Source organism: Cheilinus undulatus, linkage group 2 (genome assembly GCF_018320785.1).
Source record: "Cheilinus undulatus linkage group 2, ASM1832078v1, whole genome shotgun sequence".
Taxonomy (NCBI): Eukaryota; Metazoa; Chordata; class Actinopteri; order Labriformes; family Labridae; genus Cheilinus; species Cheilinus undulatus.
Window position 1 is genome coordinate 48,095,068 of NC_054866.1, and position 21,546 is coordinate 48,116,613.

Genomic DNA, 21,546 nt, shown 5'->3' on the forward strand with positions numbered 1-21,546 from the left:
CAACATTCCTTCTTCAACATGTTGTTCAGAAAAATGAAATCTAATCCAACTGGGGATACTATTTTTAGACTAACTACAAGAACTTACATTTGGGTAATCACTGATGCTGAGTACAAACATTAATACTTGATAATAATACTGTTATGGCTCTTAAAATTATTTTGAAAGTTTTGGATAGAATAAGATGAGTAATGGCAGGGTCAAAAAATGTATGAAAAATATGACGGGTCAGGTCTTCTTCAAGGATATCAGGAGAGAGGTCAAAACTGCAAATAAATAAATGTATGTATGCGAACAGCAAATGCAAATAAAGTACAATCAAAACTAAAAATCAAAGGCACTGGTTTAATATTAAAGTCTGCTATTAAATAGGGATGTTCCATCACATTTCAACTCAAACAAGTCTTCATCAGGATATAATAGACAATAAAAACCGGGGTTTAAATACATTTAGGGTGTCATGTTACAGTAGTTACATTACACTGGAAAAAATCATCAAAAATGACAGACAGTAACCATCCGTAAGATGAAAAAAAGTCACTTTTTTGTACACAGAATTCATAATTCACATTCTTACTAATATATACACACATTACAAAGAGGTAAATGAGTTCAAGTACCACAACATCCATATGGACATCATTTTGACTGCCATTTTTTATGATGGACTTTGCAAATAACCCGGACAGTCATTTTTTAATTATCTGTTTTGAAAGTTGTTTTTAGTTTTATCGGCTCTTCCTTTCCTCCTTCTCTAAACAATTTAACAGGTCAGACCTTAAAGTATGGTCTACTGTTGTCATCCTTATTTTATCTCAAATAACATGGCTCCAAATTCACCTACTTGCTTAAATATGAGAAGCTAATAAAATGCTGTAAAATGATATTGAGTACAGTATCTGCAATGTTTTGTGTGTATGAGTATTTATGACTCACTCGCTGAAAGTGTGAGTGTGAATTTGGAGTCACCAATTAACTTAACAGACATGTCTTTTGTCTGTAGGAGGAAGCCAAAGCGAGCCAATGCATGCCCAAGGAGAACATGCAAACTCCACACAGAAGGGCCTTGGTCCAACAGGGATGTGAATCAGGAAGACTTATATCTGTGAGGTGACAGATCAAAATGTAATACTCAATAATAAAATCACAAATATCATCCATATTATACACCATTTATAAAAATAACAATATTACTATTTAAATCTTAATTCTGAGACTGATTTTTGCTCCTTTTTGTTTTTGTTTTCCCTGTCTTCAGGGTGATGCCACGTTATTTTTTAATCTTGTTATTTTTTATTTATGATGATAAATTTTTCAACCATAACCAAAATTTAACAGTAAAAATCCCAACACTGGCCTGACCTGGTTATGAATAATACAAACAGAGGTGGTTCTACTGTCCCTGTAATTTAAGGGAAGCTTTAATTAGAAGTTGTACCAATTTTTTGGCATAAAACATTAAGATTTGTTTAAATTCTATATGAAATAGCACAAAAATAACTCACTAACAAGTTATACTTGTTAATAAGGATGATTTTTTTAACAAGTATAACTTGTCATTTTTTTAAAGATCCCAGTTCCAGTGGAGGTGCTTTCTAGATTAAAATATGAGTTTACAACGATTACAAATCCAAACCATAAGATTTTGGTACAAATACTTAAAAACTAAGAGCAGACTTTAAAAGCAAAGGCAGCAAATAAAAAGATTAGACAGCATAAACCACTACAAAGCATGCCACAATGTGCTGACTGCTAAGAGAGGCGTGGTGAGCACATTCAGCATGTCTAAAGGAAATGAGCTTTTTGCATCATTTTTGAAGCAATCATCCTGAAACAAGAAGGGAGACAGAGCAGCATGAGAGAGCGGGGTCTCCTCAGGAAAGCGTGAAGAAGATGGAGGTGAAATAGAGTCTGACAAAGAGGAGAAGATGCAGGTGGGCTGGTCTCCGAGTTTGTCACTGTGCATGTTGACCCAGCTGCTGATGTAGAGAGTCCATGCACAGGTACAGTCCCACAAATTACCTGACAGATACACCACTTTCAGGTTTTTTAATGGGTTGAGAGTCCCTGTCTCCACCACTCTGAGCTGGTTGAACCTTAAACTCAATCTCTGGAGGTTTGTGAGTCCTTGAAATACACCTGACTGCAGAAACTGCAGCTTGTTCCCGTCCAAGTTGAGCTCTGTCAGATTTGAGAGTTGTGCAAAGAGCTGGGTGGGTATTCTTTCCAGGCTGTTGTTCTTTAGCAGGAGCCTGCGGAGGTTTTGGAGGGGAGCAAAGGCGTTAAAGGGGATGCTATGAAGCTGATTGTTGCTGAGTTTGAGCTCTTTAAGGCGAGTCAGCCCTACAAAGTCATCAGGAGACAGCTCTGGGATCTGGTTGTTGTCCAGGTTGAGGATTACTAGATTATTTAGATTGATAAACAGGCTTACAGAAAGGTTAAAAATCTGGTTTTCATTTAGTTTTAATTCTTTGAGACTGACAAGGTCCCTGAATTGGTCTGGGTGTAGTGAGGTGAGAGAGTTACCAGAGAGACTCAGTGAATTTACTCTCTTCAAACCATGAAACAATGACGGATGTAGGGATCTGATGTGGTTGTGATTAAGGTGAATCTCCTTCAGGTTTCTCGTCTTGTGGAAAAGACCTTTAGGAAGATGCCTCAGAGAGTTGTTCTCGATGTACAGGTAATGCAGTGACTTCAGCTTTGCAAAAACAGCGTGGTCTAGCTGGAGGATGTGGTTGTTAGAGAGCTGTAGCTCACTGAGTCTGGTCAGCGAATCAAAAACTCCAACAGGCAAAACACTGATTTGATTGGCTTCCAGCTGCAGCTCCTGTAGGTTCTTCAGGTAACCAAACACATCCAGAGGAAGAGATTTAAACCTGTTTGTGTACAAATCAAGAGACTCGAGGCTTGCCAAGTCGATGAAGAGTTTAGGAGGAAGGGAATCGATAAGGTTGTTGCTGAGATCCAGCTCACGCAGACTGCTCAGACCTCTTAGTGATCCCTCAGACAGAGAGGTCAGTGTGTTGTGGCTCAAATCCAGATGAACCAATGAGCTCAGGGAGGAGAAGCAGTCCTCTTGAAGGCTAGCGAGGCTGTTCTTCTGGAGAAGCAACCACTTAAGATCGCTTACCTCCCTCAGTGCTTCAGCAGGAACAGTGACCAGCCTGTTGTAACTCAGGTCGAGATGTTGGAGAGCCTTTGCTCCTCTGAAGCTGCCCACATCCACATTCATGATTCTGTTCCCTGCTAGATTTAGTTTCTCCAGCAGCGCCAGGTCCTTGAATGCACCGTCTTCTATCTTTGATATGTTATTATGGCTAAGGTAGATTTCAGTGAGGGCGAAAGCTCCATCTAAAGCGCCAACTTGCAGCATCTGAATACGGTTAAAGTTCATGGTAAGTCTTGCCAGATTGGCTAATCCATTTAAGAAGCCAGATGTTAGATGTTCAATCTGGTTCTCACTTAAGTCCAGTATGGTGAGAGCAGGGCAGTTCATAAACTGACCAGGGCGCAACATCTGGAGGCTATTGTTTCCTAGGAAGAGCTTCAGGAGCTTCTTCAAAGAGGGCTGAACTACTGAGAGGGAGATGTTCAGCTGGTTTGCTGTCAGGTCCAGGACCTAAAAAAAGCCAGGACACAGAGAGGGCTTTTAGAGATGTTATTAAGAAGAGAAAAAGAAATAGAAGTGTTAGATCAGTGGTTCTAAACAGATCCAGCCTCAGGACCCACTGTCTCCTTCTATATGAGAAATCAAATCTAGACATAGAGGTTTAGTGTGGATGCAGCTTTAGATTTAGATTACAATTTTTAATTGCAATTGATCTCAGAATTTCTGAAAATAATCGTAATAAATCACACCTCATTTCACATTTTTAAATTCCACTAGTTTTTATTGTCAAGATTTTTTGTGATTTTTAGATTTCTACAGTCATTTTTGGAAAACAGAACAGGGTCAATTTTGTTGACTAAAACTATGACTAAAAATGTTTGTCGACAGCCTTTTTTTCCATGACAAAAACTAGACTAAGACTAACAAAAATAGATCTGTGATGACTAAAACTGACAAAAAGTAAATTTAGTTTTCATCAAGATGACTAAAACTAGACTAAAATGTAATTTAGTTTTTGCCGGACATTCCAAGTCTGTGATATTTCTCCACTGGTAAATCTGTCAAAAAACAATGCATCTTTATCTATTCTGCCTCTCAGCCATAGAGAGCAGGGACCCCAGGTTTGGCAGGATGCTTAGAACACACTATCATGATTTGGTGCCAGATTAAGGCAAGAGAATAAAATGCTTAGACTGAAAGTAAAGATTAAAATGTGAGAACTTTCTTTGGACTAAAATTAGACTAAAATGTTTTTGAGTTTTTGTGGACTTAAAGTAGACTAAAACGGGTGGAAATGACTAAAATGTGATTAAAACTAAAGTATATTTCGTCTAAAGACTAAGACTAAAATGAAAAATAGCTGTCAAAATTAACACAGATACAGAGCTGCTTTCAGGGGTAGATAGAAGATGATGACATGAACTTCATCCCAAAAAAGAAGCTTTTTATGAGTGAAAATGAAATCAGAAATTATTAAAAAGGTTCAGATGACTTCTGACTTGTCCACTGAGCTGTCTGAGTTTTTTTTTTTTTTTGAAGTGGACTTATTTTACATCAAGCTGGCTGCAACTCCCAGCTGAGTTGATATAATTTATACTGATATAAATTAAATTAAAGCACGTGTTCAATCGTGGTTAAAAATATCAGTGCATTAATTGTGGACCTTAATTATTGTGATTAACTTGATTAATCTTGGCAACCCCATACAAAACACATGAAAGCCTGCTTGGTTTTCTTTTTTTGGAATTCTTTATTTGGAATCACGCATAATTGACAGTGGTACAATGACTAGCAGAAAGACTTCCAGCATGATGCCTCTAAGTTTTTTCTTTAATATAGAGATAAAATAAAAGGAAAAAATACAGCAATAAAAATAAAAAAGGAACTTATTGCACTTAATAACATTAGAACATGGGGTGTCTCTTATCTAATAAAACAGGAAAAATCTTAACATATAGGTGTATGTAAAATAAATGAGTTCAAACAAAAAAAGGGTGTTTAGGGAGAATATAGATTTTCGATTTTTCCCACAATTCTTGAAATCTGTTCTTCTGGAGCCGCAATGAAAAGGTGACTCGTTCCATTACATAGATTTCATAAGTTAAATTGTACCAGTCTTCTATAGTTGGAGCTTCTGGCTTAAGCCATTTTTTTGTTATTGCCTTCCAGGCAGCAATACTCAATATTGCAAACAGGTACCTAGTTTTCTTATTTGTAGATGACAGTAAGATTCCAACAAAGAGTTGCTCCCAATTAAAAGTAAATTTAGTCCCAAATATATTTGCCAGTTCTTTATGGATATCACACCAAAACCTATTCACTCTGGGACAGGTCCAGAACAGATGAAAATGATTAGCTTCCTGGGAACCACAATTCCTCCAACAGTTGGAGAAGCCTGAGTGGTGATGTTTCTGTACAGGTGTGATAAAATATCGAATGATACTCTTCCACCCAAATGCTCTCGAAGAAGTTGAATTTGTAATTTTCCATTGAAACTCACAGTGTTTTCCCAGGTTTCTTCAGAGATTTGTGTAATATTTTCCTTTTCCCATTTTTGTTTTACATAATATGTGTTCTCTGATTTGACATTGTGAAGCCCTGTATATACCCCTGAAATTATTTTAAGTCCTGAGTCTCCCCTATAGGCACTAATAAAAACTTTTGAGGAGGTCAAAGAGGAGGTGGTGAACACCATCTCAGAATTTTTTTCTCCTCAGTCAAACCAGCCTTCGTGATAAGTATGTTTTGAGAGATAGATTAATCCAACTATTATCAAGATATGCACTTTAACAGACTCAATCCAAGACTCAAAACTTAATATTGGAATTAAATTCCACCTCCTAATGTTCTCATTTATTTTATGATTCAGTGGGTCAAAATTAAGATTATACAATTTTGTTAAATCCTTGGGGTATGTTTACACCTAAATATTTTATGTATCTCGCCTGCTTGGTTTTCATTTGCTCTGATATGTATTGCCAGCTGTGAGGCCTTCAGCAGAGAGGTGTGTTCCCTTCTTAAATCATGTTCAGTCAACTTTGATTTTACCACAGGTGGACTTCAGTAAAGGTGAAGAAACGTCTCAGCAAAGATCAAGAGAAATGGGAGAAACCTCTGAAAACTTATGCTGTTGTGATATTTATTTTTTTCACAAATGTCTAAAATAATGTTTTCACTCTGTCATCATGTGGTACTAAGTGTAATGAGAATAAATATGAAAAATTTCAACTGTAGTATCCAGCTGCAACATTACATTATGGATAAAAAGTGAAGAGGGTCTGAATACATTCTGAATGAACTGCAGCTTCACTATGCTGTAAATAGCCTTGCCTTGACACCCACCCTGTGGCATTGATATGGAATGGTTATTGTTGATGCTTATGATCTCTTTCTATGTAGGTCAACAGAGGCATCACCATTAGTATTAGATTTATAACCAGTTAAAAGTTCTCAAAGGAGTTTTAAAGTATGCTTTGAGGAAGGGAAATGGGCGGAAAAATACACACAACCTATATTAAATATGACATTCCATGTGAAACCACCAGTGTTGTTAAAAAAGCTTGATTCATCTCTGGCTGAAAGATATCACTTATAAACAAGCACTACATGATCCGGAAACTTCATACTGGGACTTTCCGGCTGCACACATCTAACAATCTTCCAAAGCAATGCCTAGTTTTTGAGAGCATCAAGAATTAAGTCTGCTGTACTTTCCATACCTGCAGATTCTCCAGCTTATGCCAGGGTACTTCCTGTATCTCATTGTAGGCAGCAAACAGCTGCTCTGTGTCAGCTGGGAGGTCAGGGATCTGTTTCAGTCCTTTTTCCTGACATTCAACGGTGGTCAGGTCGTGCTGGCACAGGCAGATGGGAGGGCAGAGGTTAGACTCCCACATCAGGGCCCATAGAGAGGACAGAGTCAGGACTGCCAGCATGATCAGCTACAGGAGAAAACAAACATAAAGAGTTAGAAAGGTACATGATAAATTAATTCATACTTCTAAAACATTAAAAGTGTGCAAATCTGTCAATGCACTGATTTATTTCTGGGCTCTGACATGCTTCTCTCTGCTGGTTTTATATTTTTGTGGTCTGAACCCACTATGAGCTTCATAAAGTTACCTGAATCTGAGAAGTTTTACATTTTAGGTATCTGTCAAGAAAACATGACTTTTGTTATTTAAATCATGCAATAAAACAAGTTCAATTTAACATTTATGCTAATATATTTTCTGTATATCCAAAGGGGATTATCAATCAAAACTGATAGAAAGAAAAGATTGAAGTGTTTTCTTTCTTTTTTCCCCCCCAAATCATTATTTGCAGAATTCCTTAGGCCTTGATTTAATTGTGTAGATAAAGGGGAAATAACCCTGTGATTTAAAGATTTAACAAAGATTATTGCTGCTATTGAAGAGTAGACTAACAGTTTGCAACTCAAACAAAAACACTAGGTATTCACTTAAAATAGTTTAAATTTACATTTCTAATCCCATTTTTTTTTTGCTCAGAAGTAAAAATGTGTCTAAAAGCACTTCATCAGTAATTGTAAAGAGAGCTTACCTCTGATGAAGAGGAAGAACACTAGCCGTCTCATACTTTGCAGAGACTGCAGATCCTTTTGTACTTTGCTGTAGAAGATGCTGAAATGGCTTTTCTGAGAAACTGAGTTTGAATGTGGTTAAAGGCCTGACAAACAAACCCACAACTGCAGAGTATACTTCTTTAATCAAGCATGAAGACAGACACCAAGTCTCCCCGTGAGATAAACCACACCTGTAAATTCATCTTCAAATCACTTGTTCAGAAGAAATTAGGATTCAGTAGAGAATGATCTGAAAATACAAGCATGCACATGTCAATACATTTGATAAAAAATTAACTCAAAATGGCCCTTCCTGAACATAGAAATACCTCAGCTTCTTAAGACAACAATCTCAACTTTTAAACATGGAGTAAGTGACTCAAACTTCAGATGATTAAGTTTCTGAGATCAGAAATAAAGCATAAACTGTAAAACTAGATAAAAGGTCTGTCAGTAAGTGAAGATCTCCGTCCCAATCTAACCACAGAGGATGTGTACCAGTTTTCATAGCCGACTGCACAGATGTTTTTTTTCAACACTCAGAGATGTTCACATCTTAGCACGCTACCTTGTTTCCTCTTTGTATTGATGCCCATTTGAATGGAAATATCATAAAAAACATTTTTTTGTGTTTTTTTTTTCCTTTTTCAGAAAGAGTTGTTGTCTTTCTTCAGTCCCATCAGTGGGAGGTGAAGAGGTGGACAGGAGGGTTCACACATGACAGCTTCAGGTATTGAACAGCTTGTTCAGGCTGTCTGATTAAAAATAATTAGCTTTTTCAAGGAGTCAGACAAGCGTATACACAGCTGTTAATGCACAGAATTCACTTAAAATAACTCAGAACCCAGAGTGGTGTCCCTGAAGATCACCTGGTACGATTAGAGTTATCACTTTTAAAGCTGCAAACAAATCCTAGCCATAGTTTTGTGTAGTACCAGTCATACTTACTGGTGCAACATTCTTTCCATTGTGTTTTATCTTGTTCAGTCTTATTTCTAATTGAATCAGTTTTTAATGGTGTCTGTCAATGAAGATAATGATGGCAAACATCAGTTATAACTCTAAAACTGAAGACATAGCCTATTCAAAGAAAAGACATATTTTCAAGGTTATTTTACATTTAGTGACTTTTTCTAAAAGCATACTGTATGCAAATATGGTGTTACACTTCAAGGTAAGGGGTGTTTATTTGTAGAGCACCTCCAACAAGGCAATAAAAAGTGCTTTTAGGAAACATGAAAATCATGAAAACAACATATAAACATGACGGTACTGACAAAGTATAGGATGTTTTGGCCACATTGTTCTTAAAACTTCAATGAAAAAACTTTTCAAGTGAATTAAATAGAATAAAAAGAAGGAAATAAAAAGAAAGTAAACATAAAGACATATAAAAAGGCAGTAAAAAAGATATAAATAGAAGATCCAATCAGAGGGACTTTGATAAAACTGTAAACAATATTTATAAGCTTGCTGGAAATGATTTGCACAGGAATTGAAAATCAATTTGTAAACATAAGACTATTGTTTTTTATTGTGTTTATAATTTAATCCCATCCTTTTCTGACCCCCCAGGATCCTCTGCTCTGTAATCCCATATAACAGTGGTTCTCAACTGGCCAAGCCTCAGGACCCACCATTAATTCCTGAATGAGAAACAGTCACCCACATTTCTTGTGTTTTCTGACCAATCAGATTTAATAAATGAAAAATAGCACAGTTCGGGCCTAACACAGCAAAAGGGTGTTAGAAACTAAAGAAACAAGAAAAAACATGCACTTTTTGAAGGGTTTCATAGTCTTTTTGGCACTTTTTTTCAGGCACACATTCATGGCCCACTGGAAAGGGCTCCATGACCAACTACTGAGTCCAGACCCACTAGTTGAGAACCACTCCTCTATAAAACAAACTGTGGCAACAAAACAAAAAAGTCCTACACCACCAATAATGGATACTTTCTTATTTTAAATTGCCAAAAGTGCAGATAAACTCCTACACAGTCTTTAGACAGTGGGCCTCTCTCAACCCTCCTGACCTCACTCCATAGGCAGAACTAAGAGGTGGCTTACAAGGTTTAAGCCCAGAATCTTTTATCTTAGTAAAAGGAGGGTTCTGTTGAGTGTAGAATTAGATGGTCAAAAACAAATACACCCTGCTGATCAAATAAAAAGGTTTGATGAGAAAGATAAGACTAAGACTAGCTTAAATAGATCTTTGGCTAAACTCTGATTAAAAGTAAGTCTAGTTTTTGTCAAGATATGAGAGTATAGTGTAATTCAGTTTTCGCCAGACATTCAAAATCCAATAAGACCAGTCTCAAGACCACGTTTTGAATGTCTTGGTCTTGTCTCGGACTAGCTGAACTCTGGATTTTCCATCAAGACTCGGTTGAGACCAGCACTGATCTGCTATTCTTCGACTTCATTAATGTAATAATAAGGAGAAGCACTTTCTAAAACAACAAATAGCCACACCTGCAAAAACTTGGACACCAGCCATCTTATTTCTAGTCAGAAATACCTCTGAACTCTTACTTTAGGCCTCATTCACCTGACACATCTAGATAAACATCTCATTTTCAGATATTTAAAATAATTCCACACTTGTCAGTGCCTTTTGAATACACACAAGGATTGCTTTTTTACAAGAAGTTAGATGAACAGATTTGTTAAGATTTGAGATTTTTGCATGTTGTACTTTGAAATAGTTTCAGACACCTTGTTTTAACTTGTCAAATTTATTAAAAAGAAAACTAAAACTAAAGAGAGAATGCTCTTTAAGTGTTCAACCTTGTCAGGTTTTTTAAATGCCTTTTTTATGGTCTTGTTCTTGTCTTGGTCTTGACTTGTCTCAGTACCGGTCTTAACGACCCCCAAAAGTCTTGGTCTTGGCATTGTCTCGGTACACTCTGGTCACGGGCAAATCTTGGACTCGGATAGTGAGGTTTTGAGTACAACGCTATTACACAATACTAAATAAAAACTTAACATATTTGATGGCCTTTTTAAATCCTTTTTTAAATTAATAAATTTCATCTAATGTTATAAGATTTTTAATTTTAAGTCCTTGTACACATTAAACAGTGAGCTGTCAAATTAATACATTTTTTCATTTCTAGACTTAAAATTAGATCCCGATTTTTAATGCAAAGGTTTTGATTTGTAGGTTTGTGTGATACTGTTATTTCCAAACCTGCAGATGTGTTTGTTGATGATGAACAATGAAAGCCATTAGACATGTCCAATAAGTTAGAATCAGGGCAGACTCACTGTTTAACAGGCCACTCTTACCCCATATACCAAGGTTTAAGACAGCCCTTGATGTTATGAACCCTCACTGAGAGCACACAAACAGAGTGGAAGTGTAGAGGGAGAGGGTGTAGGGAGCAGTTTAAGAAAGGCCCAGTGTGATTAGGATTTTCTTGCAAATTTGGATGGACTCATTCCTCACATATGTACCTTTTATATCAAATAGATGTAGCTTTTTTAAGCTTCACTACTTTGAGACATCATTGGTCATTAAAACACAGGTTATAATGGTATCAAAGTATCAAACATTGTGGCAACTCTACTATAAAGTGGCCCTGGTCTTTAAAGAGTAAACCTTGTTTTTCTGCAGAATATACCCAGACGTATACTGTATACATATATCAACCTTACAGACAAACATCTTTAGTGGGAAACTGGTAATTTGGTAAACTTCAATGCTAGTGTGAGAGTCGACCCTGACCACACAGTTTCCTGCTCTGTCTCAGATGCTGGTGAGCACTGAGCTGGTTACTATGACAACTGTGATGGTTCCTGGAAGGTCGCTGTCTCTCTGATCGCCTCTTCCCCTCAGGTGGAGCGTCTGTTGGAAACTACCTTGCTCAGCTGGCATGGTCACCTGACCAAGGAAGGAATCCATGAGCAGGTTGTGGTTGTAGATCTGAAAGAGGGTGTGAGGAAGAAATTTAATGTTTTGAACAGAAAAACATAATTCAATTTTGTATAAAAGCAAATACTAGACAAAAACAAACCTTGATGCTGATTGGCTGTCTGGCTTTCTTCCTGTAGAAGAGCCCCTTGGTGTCAAAGTTGGGACTTCGAGTGTCTTTAAAGACTGGAGAACGAACTTTATGTCCTTCACAATTAATTATCACGTAGGGGTCTGCCGCTAAAAACACAGAAACATACCAGTTAAGAAAAGGTGATCTAGTTAGGGATGTAAAACTTGGTTAATAGTCTTTATTCATTCATTTTGTGCTTTTAAAGATTAGGTATTGCTGTTATATCATCCATATTTATATTAGAGCCAAGTAAGGTTTTCAAAATGTTTGACATTTGATACTCTAAAATATCACAATTTAAAGCATTATAATATCCATTATTCTAATATCTGATAGTCTAAAAAAAAGTAAAATTAGAGCTCTTCAGTCACAAACTCAAAAACTGCCCTGCGTAGAGAACAGTGGTCCATATACAGTAGACAAACAGGCCAGCTTATACAGGGCAGTTACTTTGCAAAAGAGGCTGTATAATTCCTGATCACAGTTCATTTGTCAGCACCACTGTAGCGTGGCAACACAATTTCTCTGCACATATAGACACAGAAAGGATTTGCTAGCTCAGTCTCATTTTAAAGAAAATATTACCTGAGAATAATTAACTTTCCCCAAATTTAGCTCCTACAGCCTTGATTTTTTCATGTATTATCTCATAGCACTGCTCCTACCTGCTCATGTATGCAGCAGGAAAAAGGAGAATCTTTTCAAAATGAGATTTCTGTTTCACTTATTCACATTAATTTGCTTCTTGGAAAAGATTACCTCTATCTTTTTTTAAGTTTTCACACGAAAACTGCAGCCTGTTAACACTCCTGTCTCTTCCATTGGCTGTGCATTTTAGCATGATATGTGGCCGGAGTGTTTATAGGCTGAAGTTTGTGTGAAAATTAAGGAAAAAAGGATAGATGTAATCATTCCCAAAATTCAAAGCATGATTTTACTTAACAAATTTGATATTTATAGTCTTTTAAAACAAGATTTATATTTTCCTTTTCCACATTGCAATATCCTGCAACCAGCTGTCTGCATCCTGACAAACTGAATCGCAGGCGACTGCATCAGACAGCTTGAGTCCAGCTTCAACGGGTCGGTTTAGACAGCTCCAACAGTTGCTAACAATGTTCTTAAACGGTCTTATTACGTTATGAATCTTTGGTCTGAACTGAGCTTAAAGACTTCTACTTTTGTTGCTGTGGTATCAAAATATGCATCGATATCACATAAAAAGGAGAATGAGTGCTACAAGGAGTCAAAAATGTAATCAGGATCAGATGCTCTTCAGGACAAGTGGACAAACTTTAAACAACAAAAAATTGTAGTGTCTTGCCAGATTATTAGCAAATACAGTCTATAGTAAATATTACAGTAAAAACTAAAAATTGGAGGCACTCTGATGTAATAAATATCGTTTATTAAACAGGGATGTCTATGCTTTGACTTGCCACGTGTCTTCATCAGGACATAATAGATAAAGAACAGGTGTTTAAGTAGGTATAAGTGTCATTTGATTTTTACTTGTTTACAATTCTAGATTCCTGATAATCCTGGTCCAAAGTGAACCAGATCTTTAACTCCGCACTGCATTAGTAAACCTGCTTTGTATATCACATGCTTAAGTAAGAATACATGCTTATGTGAATTTGAAATTGGGAGGTGGAAGAATTCAGGCAGAGACTGATGTCAATTGTACATCTAATCAACAAGAAAATACTGCAGAAACTTTCCTACAAAATAAATAATTCTGAAAAATAGCCCTGTAGACAAATAATCAATACAGACCTTGCAACTGCAAATTACTGCTATGTAAGATGCATGGCACGACACAGCCAATACTTTTTACTTCTAGCTAAACTGGTGATGTGCCACAGCAAAGAGTTTTTGTTTCCTTTAAAGAGATCAGTTCTGAAATAGCAAGGTTTTGTTTGACACAATAAAAATAGCCAAATCAATTTAAAATTATATAATAAACGTTTAACTATGATCTTAATAAATTTGAGTCTATAACCTTTGAATATTGCTGGAAAAACGCCCCTGAGGAAAAACTAAAACTACCTCCATCAGAATCTTGTCCTGCCAGTCCAACAGCCTTCAGTATGTGGACCTGAGTGACCAAAGTGGGATATCCACACAACCCGGTCCAGCAGGTCTTTGGAGGCTCGTCTACAGTCAACTCTCTGAAGGACAAAGAGTCAGAATTAGACAGGGAAAGGAATTACACAGCACTGTATTGTCAGAACCCGTACCAGTGCTGCAGTCTCAACCTGATTGTGTATTATGAAGTCACTGAAATCAAGAAAATCTTTATTATATGGAGTATAGATTTAACTCAGAACTGCTGCTGATCTGGTGCTTTGTTCACAAACTCCTCAGAAGCCAAAGACAGAGCTACTCAGTGTACAATTTGAGAAAATCTTTAAATAACGAGCATGAAACTTCTATTATAAAACTCTTGGTTTGAGGTTTATGAGAATAAATCACAAAACATTTCACTGCTGAAATCTGAGACTTAAAGAAGTTAGAGCTGCCTTGATGACTCCTGAGCCACTGTGTTTTGCATGAAACCGCTAATGTGCTGCAGGTAAAACACTGCAACATTAGATAAAAACAATCCCAGTCTCTCCTCTTATCCCAGAGGCTTCCAGCTTAAACTGTCAGTGAGCTTTTCTGTGAGCTGTCTTAAAGACTGCTCTCTGAGGTGTCCTGTCACTGCTTCTCTGATTAAATTTTTTTTTTCAGCATTCTTAGTTTTCCCCGTGTCACACTACAGTATCAATTTTTCTTTACAACATCCAATAATGCAGCTGAATTTAAACACAGAGGCAAGCACAACTCTGCTAAGATCCCGGTGTGTCCTTACTTGCAGTTTGATGGCACGTCAGTGAAGATACGGAGCAGGAATTCTCCCTCCAGACCAGGGTCAAAGGTTGTGGGTATGATGACGTATCGCCCCTCTTTCAGTTCAATGCGAACAAACACAGACCTTGAGTTGATGTAGGTGCTCCCACCAACCTTCTCCTGGACAGCATGCATACGATAAGTCCTGTTTAACTCCACCTGGACAGAAGAGGCAGCAGTTTAACAATCTTTATTTACAGAATTACAGAATAATATCTCTCTCTGCAACATCCACAATTCATCTTTGAATTGGATTTAATAACTTTGAATGTTCTTGACATATCACGTTTATCACTATTTATTTTGTGGGGCTTTATAGGTACTTCTTACATATAAAAGTCTACAAAAGTCAAAGTGCTGAGTGTTTTTCAACTTAAAGCATTTTGTAGTAATATCTATAAATATCTTTAAAACACACTGAGCTGACCCTTTGTATGTCGAAGCCAATAGCCAGGTTTTCTCCACGACCCTCTCTCAGACTGGCCCTGCGGTCCTTCTGCTGTAGACAGATCAATACCTCATCCTCGGGCTTCTTTACATCAAACACGTACTAAAAAAAGAGACATATATAAATGGAGTTCATTTCTTCTTCCACTGTTTAAAAGTTCATGATCTTGTCAAACACCAAATTGGATAATCAGTTATGAATAAGAGGAAATAACACCTGTGGGTTCTGGAGGAAAGAGTGCTTGTTGTTGGTGCAGCCACCGGCTCTGTTGAGGAGCGGGTCGTCGTTGCGGCGCCAGGAGCCTCGCATCACGGCCTCTTCCCAGGTTTTATGAAAACTCAGGTAGGACGTGTTGATGAGACGACACAGGATGAGGTCTGTGAAGTTAGCGACAAAATCATCAAATGTCATCCTGAATGGAGAGAGAGAGAGAGAAAAGGTTGAATAAGTAAGAGGTCTGGGTCATTTTGAAACTACAACTCAAGATATCATCAGAGGTATTTTTCATGATTAAGGTTTAATTGAATTTTTCACATAAGATAAATGTTTATAAGGAGCTTAAAGTGCAAAATCATGCTTACAGAGCACCATCAAATAAACAGAAAGAGTATATATGGAAATAAATTTAGGACAAAGACAAAAATTAGAGTTCAATAATTAAATAAATCAAACATAAAACAGACCTTCAAACACCTAAACAAACCAAATAAATTCAAAATGAGAAAAGCTTTAGTCACCATAAAAAGTTTATGTGTAGGTTTTATAGCTACTTATGAATCCCTGCTTATTCGATAACTTAGATAAATTTAAAGTGGTCAGACAACTTTTTCATCTAAAGAGGATCATCAGTGAACCAAGGGTCCATCATGGTCTTCCTTGTGGCAATTGATGTGTCAAAGTTAATTTTCTTCAAAACCAATCTAGTCCTATCCTTTAGAGAAAAGATAATAGATAAAATAAGGGAGGAAAGTTCATTATCTGGAATTTCAGGATATTTTCAGACACTTAAGCTAACCACACACTGAATAATTTTTAAATTTTAAGCGATCTTAAAAACGCGGTATACCACAGACATAAGGACAATTTCATATGATTTTTCATCTCATAATCATCCATCAAACCACTGCAGACCGCACACTTGATGACCTGCCATTGATTCCCCACACATGCGATTTCACAGAATGAGATCAAACGTGACTTTAAAATGGAAATAAACATGGATGGCTATCGATATCCTCGGCTTGCTGTCACCACAGGCTGCCCTGCCATGTGTGTTACAGTTGCAGCAAAAATCAGTAAACAAGAAAAAGAATCAGGATGATTGAAGGCAAAGTTGTGTTTATGTTTGTGTTTATATATGTAACATCCAACTGGTTACACTGCCTGGTCTGCTCCAGTGTTAATTTTGGCAGCTATTTTTAATTTTAGAAATGCATCTAAGTTTTAGTTACATTTTAGTTATTTTTACCCTTTTTAGTTTTAGTCTAATTTTAGTCAACCAAAACTCAAAACATTTTAGTCTGGTTTTAGTCCATAAAAAGTCCTCACATTTTAGTCTTTACTTTCAGTCCAAGCATTTATTTTTTTTTTGCCTAAATTTGGTACCAAACCATATTAGTGTGTTCTCTACACTCTGCCAAACCTGGGGTTCCTGCTTCTACAGCTGAGAGGCAGAACAGATAAAGATACATTGTTTTTGGACAGATTTACCCAGAGTGACAGAAATATCACAGATTTTGAATGTCCGACAAAAATAAACTTACATTTTAGTCTAGTTTTAGTCATTTTGACAGAAACTAAACTTAGATTTTGTCAGTTTTAGTCATCACAGATCTATTTTTGTTAGTCTTAGTCTAGTTTTTATCATGGACAAAAACGGCTGTCGACAAATAGTTTTAGTCATAGTTTTAGTCAACGAAATTAACACTGGTCTGCTCGCTCTCATTGGTTGATGTGGGTATTCCTTCAGAGGCAAACATGTTTGATATATTTGATTTGAGGCTACTATGAAATTTGGAGCAGTAAAATAATCATGTTGACACCACACACTTGAGGATTATTTGGACAAATAATTGTTTGCGACAAGCCTTCACTCGGGATACACCCCCACCATCGCTGGGGGAAACAAATCTGATCTAAAATCTGGCTTAAAATCAAGTAGTGTGTGGCCAGCCTTAGCCACCTTAGGCCAAAGTTTGAACACAAAAGGACATTCCCAGAAGACATGAAGGTATGCACCAACATCAGACTCATTTATTCTGGTAGAGAAGTGATGGGTACTTCAACTAAAAGAGGGACGATCAAATTTAGAGGATGTTTTTAGACACCAAAGAAACTTAATCTATTCTAAAATCCAACCATAAAATGAATAAAATACAAAATATAAAAAATCAATATTACAGACACCTGATAATTAAAGGTTTTTGACTTAAGGGGCAGATTCACCAAGCTCCACATGAAGGCTCTCAGTGTCTGCCATCAGGGGGCAGTGTTGTTAAAAACTCACCAGAACTCTCCATCATCCTGTACAGTGACACCGATCTTCTCCCTCTCACTCTTACTGACCTTCTTCCACTCCTCTGAGCTGCAAGCAAGCAAATTCCAGAAATCTCTCTTAAACAAACAATAAATGGAAGATGTGAAAGTAAACAGGAAAGAGGACTCATGTTCACAAAAAAGAAAAAAGTGTATTTCCAAACTTGGCAGACTTAAAGGGTCATAAACCAGTCTAAATCAAATGTTCTTTTAGGAAGAATAGAAAAAGAAAACTAATTTGCTTTAATATCTGCATTTTCTGCTGCTTTAAATTCCTTTTCGACTACTCCCAGAGTCAAATCTTAATCTTCTTTCTGTGTGTTTTACAACTTGACTTTGGAGATTGACAAGTTGCATACATTTGCAAGATACTCTTAAAAATGATAATAAAAACAAAGCGCTTTTCAAAAACTCAAAGACACTGTGCAATGATTTTAAAGACATCAAAATGACAACATTACAGCCAAACAAACAAGCAGACAAGCTAGAGAGAACATTAAAATCACATATTAAAAGCCACTTTAAAAAGGTGAGTTTGGAGAAGTAATTTGAATGGGGATGAGTCTGTACAGTCTTGGATATGTTTTGTGAGTGAGTTCCAGAGGTAGGGGGCAGATATGGAGAAGGATGTGTCCCCCCTGGTTCGGTGCTTGGTTCTTACTGGTGGAGAGCGGAGATTGAGGTTCGAAGAGCAGAGGTTGCGGGAGGGGATGTGATAGTGTCGGAGGTCAGTAAGGTGGTGGTGGTGGGATGGGGACGTTGGTTAAGGGCTTTATGGGTGAGGTAGGGGAGAGGGAGCCAGTGGAGGTTTTGAAAGATGGGGGTGATGCTGGTGTGAGTGAGGAGGAGTGCAGCAAAGTTTCGGATGTATTGAAGTTTATTGAAGACCGTTGAGGATGTACCATAAAGGAGACTGTTGCAGTAATCAAGTCGGGATGTGATAGAGGTGTTGCTGGGGAGGAGAGTGGTGGACGGATGCAGGCTATGTCTCTTAGGTGGGAGAAGTTGTTTTTTGTGAGCTGGGTGATGTGTTGATCAAAGGAGAGGTGACTGTGGAAAATGATATCATAATTGCGGGTGTGAGGGGAGGGGGATCAGGTGAAAATGTCAGTTTGTAGGCTGAAGTTATGGATGTATTTAGTGACTGATTTGGGGCCAATGATCATGAGTTCTGTTTTATTTTAATGTAGCAAAAGGAAATTGTTGTTCATCTAAGTTTTTATTTCAGAGAGGCTGTTGGTTAGAGTGGAGTGTGTGTCTGTGGTGATGAAAGTCGTGAAGATGTAATCCTGGATGTCATCGGCGTAGCAGTGAAAGTGAAGTCCATATTTCTACTATTAAAAAACTAATAAATTAAGTATAAATAAAGTATCTTTAGGTTTTTGTGGTTGTATTTCACTTGTTTAAATGACTGAATAATACTTCCACCACTGTGTTTGCCTTGTTTAGCATCCAAAGGCTTCTGAGGATTTTGGTGTGATGTCAAACCTTATTTAGAAGTCTCTCCAGAAAATAATTTGTTACCAAAGGGGATCATAGAGAACAAGAAGCTCCCTCTAATGAGGTTTTACTTTCTTTGCTCCCTGCACTCCTCAGCTCCTCTTCCTCACCTGTCGCTCCAGGGTCCGTTCCACTCTTTCTCTCCCCACGGGTTCCTCATGCGGATCATGGTGAGTTTGTCTGACCTGAAGTAGGCCAGCAGTCCATGGCCCAGCCTCACCCTGCGGACATCCGTCACTGCATATGCATGGCCCTTCACCAGACCGCAGTCCAGCTTTGCCTCCATGTCTGCTGCACTTGTCGCCTGTTAGGACACAATAAGTATCAGCCATGGTTCTGTCTTTCATTCAACCCATTAATGTGAAGTTTTAGCCCCTGTGAGGTTTTTTTTGTTCCTTTCTCACCCGGATTGAGCAGCTGATGAGACCCCCTCTGTTGTGGACTTTTAGGACTCTCTCAAACAGCTCTTCACGTTTCTCTTTGTCATCTTTGTACCCTTTCTCCACCAAGTCCATCGGCTCTGACACACCCCCGGTGAAATCCACAAGTGCGTCTGCTGTGTTGCCTCCATCCAACGCCTCGTAGCATCCACACATCCTAGAAACACACACAAGCAAGTATATATGTTTACATTTAGATTTGGTAAATAAGTATTTTAACACTGATTTGCATCTGCACCCCTCCCTTCAGGTGCTTAGAAAGGTCTGCTGTGGATAAGGGGGTAGAGCTAGCAATGCAACAGCAGCTTAGCAGTAGCCTCTGCATTTTATAGCAATGTTTCAAGTAAATTCTAGCATCTTAGTGGCTACAAGAAACAAGTCGTTTCTGTCATGTCACATTACAATTACAAGAATTTAAACTTCTCTGGTTTTGAAAACTATTGAAAATATTTGAAGTTATAAAAGAGCTAAACTAAAAATATTTATACTGTATTTAACAGATGAGTGGTCATTCTTTTTACCAGTATATATATATATATATATATATATATATATTTCAGTGCAAAAAGTCTACATATCATTGCTTATCTATTATAAATTGTAGACAACTTAAGTTACATAAGCAGTACATTTTGTATCATACAGCCAAGAAACAATCAAGAACTGACAGTGAACACTTTCAAGGCCAGATACTGATGTATATTCTTGTCACTTTGCCTGTGGGAGTTTAATCTTTATGCAAAATGTGCAACAACATTCGGCTGTGTCACTCTCATACATATCACTGCCTGTTTGAATCCTATATGAGCTCTGAGAAGTGAGAATGAGGAACCAGTATGGATTTAAAAACAGCTGCTGTTTGCTGTGATGAACCTGTCATGTTTAACAACCCCTCAGAGTGTTAACTGTCTGCTGTTTGAGCAGCATTTAACAAATTATACATGAGAATCATTCACCTGCCTATAATGTACAGTAAAGCTTCAAAGCCAATACAATAAGCTAGGAAGACATGGATGCCATTGAGAGACTCGATTTCTATTTAACCAGTCAACTTGATCTTTCAATTTGACCTTTACTCCTAAAGATCATATTCTCTTTCATAGGCTCCCCATACGTCTGTGTTCACTTACCACTACTTTTTATTTTACCAGTTACTAAAGGAGTATTTATGTAGTCCACTGTTGTTTTCTTGCTATCTGACACCTTTGGGTCAAATTTTACGTTCTTTTTTATTGTTACGCAGATGATTTACAGTTATACATGCCATTAGTCCTTCAAAGCGGATCTGATTAAAATAAACTCAGGCTACTTCTGAACTCTGCTAAGACAGAAATGATGGTTATTGGACCAGCTAGACATAATTATTTGTTTGATCATTTTACTCTGTCTTTGGGTGACAGAGTCAAGAATCTTGGTGTGCTCTTTGATCAGAGTCTTTCGTTTGATTTTCATATAAAAGAAAATGACCAGAGTGGCCCCTTTTCACCTCAGAAATATTACCAAAATTAGACCAGTCCTGTCGTTTCAGGATGCTGAGGTCCTCATTCATGCTTTTGTTTCGTCGCGTTTAGATTATTGTAATGTCCTTCTGTCAGAATTGCCAAAAAAGTCTTCGATATCTGCAGATAGTACAGAACGCAGCAGCTCATGTTCTGACTAGAGCAAGTAAATATGAGCACATTACTCCAGTGCTGGCCTCTCTTCATTGGCTTCCTGTTCAGTTTAGAGCAGACTTAAAGGTGCTGCTGCTAACTTATAAAACTGTAAATGGTATTGCCCAATCGTACCTGGCTGATGTCCCTAATCGTGTTGTGCATTCTCAGGGGACTGGGCTTCTGAGTGTCCAAAAGATCCATGAAAAGACAGTTGGTGAGTGGGCTTTTTCCTTCTGTGCACCAACATTGTGGACCGGTTTACCTGTAGAAATTATGCAGGCATCCTCCATTGATGTATTTAAAGCAAAGCTGAAGAGCCACTTGTTTACTG

The 21,546-nt window shown here is 37.5% G+C and overlaps 2 protein-coding genes across 4 annotated transcripts in view; both read right to left on the minus strand.

The window, feature by feature from the left end:
* Positions 1-346: 346 nt before the first annotated feature.
* si:dkey-182i3.11 (insulin-like growth factor-binding protein complex acid labile subunit) lies at positions 347-7,282 on the minus strand. The gene is made up of 3 exons (XM_041807338.1): positions 7,235-7,282; positions 6,832-7,053; positions 347-3,622 (listed from the first exon to the last, which is right to left on the minus strand). Exons 2-3 carry the CDS (start codon positions 7,045-7,047, stop codon positions 1,724-1,726), a joined length of 2,115 nt encoding a protein of 704 aa, XP_041663272.1. The 5' UTR covers positions 7,048-7,053; positions 7,235-7,282; the 3' UTR covers positions 347-1,723.
* Positions 7,283-10,172: 2,890 nt separating this feature from the next.
* Positions 10,173-21,546, minus strand: part of LOC121522732 (calpain-5-like) — a 41,577-nt gene continuing 30,203 nt past the window's right edge. For all 3 annotated transcript variants that reach the window (XM_041807363.1, XM_041807372.1, XM_041807380.1), the window contains exons 5-13: positions 19,525-19,717; positions 19,231-19,424; positions 17,592-17,669; positions 15,302-15,497; positions 15,065-15,187; positions 14,600-14,796; positions 13,795-13,916; positions 11,716-11,852; positions 10,173-11,624 (exon numbers count right to left, since the gene is read on the minus strand). In XM_041807363.1, coding sequence (XP_041663297.1) covers positions 11,448-11,624; positions 11,716-11,852; positions 13,795-13,916; positions 14,600-14,796; positions 15,065-15,187; positions 15,302-15,497; positions 17,592-17,669; positions 19,231-19,424; positions 19,525-19,717 — 1,417 coding nt within the window. In that variant the 3' untranslated portion in view covers positions 10,173-11,447. The remainder of the gene's footprint in view (positions 11,625-11,715; positions 11,853-13,794; positions 13,917-14,599; positions 14,797-15,064; positions 15,188-15,301; positions 15,498-17,591; positions 17,670-19,230; positions 19,425-19,524; positions 19,718-21,546) is intronic.

Bases quoted from the DNA above. Each gene is read 5' to 3' on its own strand.
- si:dkey-182i3.11 (XM_041807338.1), bottom strand. From the start codon at position 7,047: ATGCTGGCAGTCCTGACTCTGTCCTCTCTATGGGCCCTGATGTGGGAG. The intron at 3,623-6,831 runs GTATGGAAAGTA...GGCTTTTTTTAG, and splicing joins ATAAGCTGGAGAATCTGCAG to GTCCTGGACCTGACAGCAAA.